At 30.8% G+C, this 3514-nt stretch overlaps 1 protein-coding gene across 1 annotated transcript in view; it reads left to right on the top strand.

Annotated features, from left to right (window-relative positions):
* The first annotated feature begins 2205 nt into the window (after positions 1–2205).
* The window catches only part of LOC111676889, a 10075-nt gene continuing 8766 nt past the window's right edge, over positions 2206–3514 (top strand). Inside the window, exon 1 of the mRNA XM_023437893.2 lies at positions 2206–2718. Within this exon, the coding sequence (XP_023293661.2) occupies positions 2427–2718 (292 nt within the window). The 5' untranslated portion in view covers positions 2206–2426. The remainder of the gene's footprint in view (positions 2719–3514) is intronic.

Here is a 3514-nt window from a genome sequence, read left to right as displayed (position 1 = left end):
AGATAGATAGATAGATAGATAGATAGATAGATAGATAGATAGATAGATAGATAGATAGATAGATAGATAGATAGATAGATAGATAGATAGATAGATAGATAGATCACATCAAATTCTATATTCTTTCAGTTTACAAAATTACTTACCATTGCTAGTTTCATTATCGCTACTGTCTACTTCATATGTCACGTTTATGGTTAGTTTTAATGTAACGTCGACATACAATATATATGTATGTTTAGTAAAAAATGTACAAGTAAAATTAGTTATTATAACTAAAATAGTTGTTGTAATTTGAAAATAAAAAAAATCGTTTTAAAAGCATAAACAAAGTTAGACAGGCAGTCGGACATGCTGTGTTAATAGCAGGTGAACGAATGTACGCATAATGAGAGTATACGACAGTCCAAACAAAATTAAATGGGTTTTTATTAATTATTTTGTACTTGCTAATAATGGCTTTTTGTAATTTAGCGACATTTTTTTTAGATTTTATGTTAAAATACTCTTTCTCTCTTAATATACTTTGCAACCAGTGTGTGTTAAAAAATTTATAGCATGCTAGAAAATTTATTGGCATGAGAGTTTAATAGGTAACCAACACTTGTTGTTGATGGTGTGGCCAGATGTTTTTGTTTGCTGTATACATATTAAGTTAAAAATTTACCCGAAATACCTTTGTGTAGCTGAATATTATTTAAAATATTTTTAGTCTAGAGTTTTTCATCTATTCTAGTAAAGCTACACTTGACTATTACTATATTTTCACGACTCTACCCTATTCGTGTTGTTTAGTAGACTTGAATATATGGACTTGTCTATGGTATAGCCTATTAACTCAACTATGGACTCGACAATAGATTTTCATCTATTCTAGTCGAGCCTATACCCTTGATTTTAACTATATTTTCAACTATAGCCTATTCTTGGTGTTTTGTAGACTTCAATTTATAGACCTGCCTATGGTATAGCCTATTGACTCGACTATGGACTTGGCAATAGCCTAGTCTCAAGTCCACATAATCTGAAGACTTGTAGTTTTGTCTTCAGAGTTGACTATAGTCTAATCTTATTAAATATAGACTTGCCTATAGTCTTGTCTATAGAGTTGAGTATGGAATTGCATAAATAGTTGCCTGTAGTCTAGAATATAATTATAAACTTGACTAAAGTCTAGCCTATGAACTTGCGTATAGACCTGTCTAAATACAGTTTAACGTAGTATATTGACTAAAGTCTATCCTATAGACTGTAGTCTATAATATAGCATTGGCTCTAGTCTAGATTATTGATTAACCTTTAGGCTTTACTATAAACTAGACTATAGCCTAGCCTGTAGTCTAGCCTATCATCATGTATACAGACTTTCCAATAGACTTAACTTATAACTGGACTACGGACTTGTTAATAAACTGGAATATAGTCAAGCTTTTAGCCTATAAATATGACAGAAGTTTAGCTTATAGATTTGACTACAGTGAGTTCTATAGACTTTACTATGGTGTAGACTGTAGAATTATAGACTTTATAAGTTAGACTAAACTTATAAACTTGATGATAGTCTAACTTATAGATTTGGCTCTATTTTATCCTATTTGGTCACTGTGTATCTTCGATCCAATTCGGAAAGTCTGGCATATCTCTCTTAGTCGATGTTATATATGAGAAGATTCATAAATGTATTTTAAAACGTGCACTTCGTTAGTGTAAAATAGTGATGGACAAGTGAGTATAAAACTAGTCACTTCATTTAAATTTTGATGAACTTCCATTAGATACAAAATAATAAAGTGGAACATTTTCCAAACACTTTCAGAAAGTGGATTTATTTGAAGTCTAATATAATCTTAAAGAAATATAAATATGCCCCATTCTGCAATTGGAATAAAATTTTAAAACCGGTACATTTTAGTTTAAGTGATCAATTTTAAGTCACGTTCAAAATGGCATTTTTCCATCAATATTCTCCATACAATGAGTTATTGTTTACTTTAACCAAATGTTTGCGTGTGTGACGAGACGAGATCTGTATACAGTTGGTGGTGGTGGTAGTGGTTACAGACAATATACATACATATGTACATGTGTGATATAAAGAACAAAAAAGTAGCAAAACAAATATGTTTCAGTACTTATTTATCGCGCTTGAGGGAAAAAATATTCACTCGTATTGTGGGTCTAATATTTTTGCACAAATGTCTTTATTTCAGTTGAGATTGAAACGTTAAAACGTTAAGTAGTGCTTCATCGGCGCGGAAAATAAAAAAATATATATATTGATGTGATTTTTTTTTTTCAATATTTACAAAACAATTTAATTAAGGTGCCTTTTTTTGTTTATAAATCATTATTATTACATTAATAAATATTTACCAAATATAAAACAAAAACAAACTCAGTAATAGAAAAAGAAAAACACACAAAACATGTCTTACACTGCCACCATGGATATAGAGAAAAGCATTAGTTCGGAAAATTCCAACGCAAATATGATGACAGTAGAAATACCTGTCATTAACCCATCTGCTATACAAATCGAAACAACTACGATTTCTACGACACAAACACCACCCCCAACATCTGCTGATACGGTTGATTTTAAAACGAAATCATCTTCGACACCTTTAGCCCAAATGGACACCGTGGAGCCACAAACACAAACGCAACAACAAATGCAATCATCATCTACGACCACCACAACCATGACCAGTACTAAAGGTAAAAATAAAGATAATTAACTGGATGGATCTTCTATGCAAAATTAGGGGAATTTTTAAAGATTTTCCTAAATTTTTAGAACATGTTATACAGATATAAGTTTAATGAAAACGAATATGTTTTGATCAGTTAAAAGTGGAATTATTCTTTCTAGGATTTTCATTGTTCAGATTATAAAATTTATTTCAAAATTTTGTAACAACTCCCTTTAGAATTTTTTTTTCGAAATGTGTGTTTTTAGAGTTTCAGGAATATTTATCGGATATATCCATTCAGAAGTTTGAAGACAGACTATGTGCTAGACTATATACAAGACTATAGACTACAGACTAGACTATAGAATAGAGTAAAGACTAGACTATAGACTAGACTATAGACTAGACTATAGACTAGACTATAGACTAGACTACAGACTAGACTATAGACTAGACTATAGACTAGACTATAGACTAGACTATAGACTAGACTATAGACTAGACTATAGACTAGACTATAGACTAGACTATAGACTAGACTACAGACTATAGACTAGACTATAGGCTAGACTACAGACTAGACTATAGACTAGACTACAGACTAGACTATAGACTAGACTACAGACTAGACTATAGACTGGACTATAGACTAGACTATAGATTAGACTATAAACTAGACTGTAGACTAGACTATAGACTAGACTATAGACAAAACTATAGACTAGACTATAGACTAGACTAAAGACTAGACTATAGACTAAACTATAGACTAAACTATAGACTAGACTATAGACTAGACTATAGACTAGACTATAGACTAG

The sequence above is a fragment of the Lucilia cuprina genome, chromosome 5, assembly GCF_022045245.1.
Source record: "Lucilia cuprina isolate Lc7/37 chromosome 5, ASM2204524v1, whole genome shotgun sequence".
NCBI lineage: Eukaryota > Metazoa > Arthropoda > Insecta > Diptera > Calliphoridae > Lucilia > Lucilia cuprina.
Note: the sequence above shows the minus strand (reverse complement) of the source record. Positions and strands in the feature narration are given on the sequence as shown.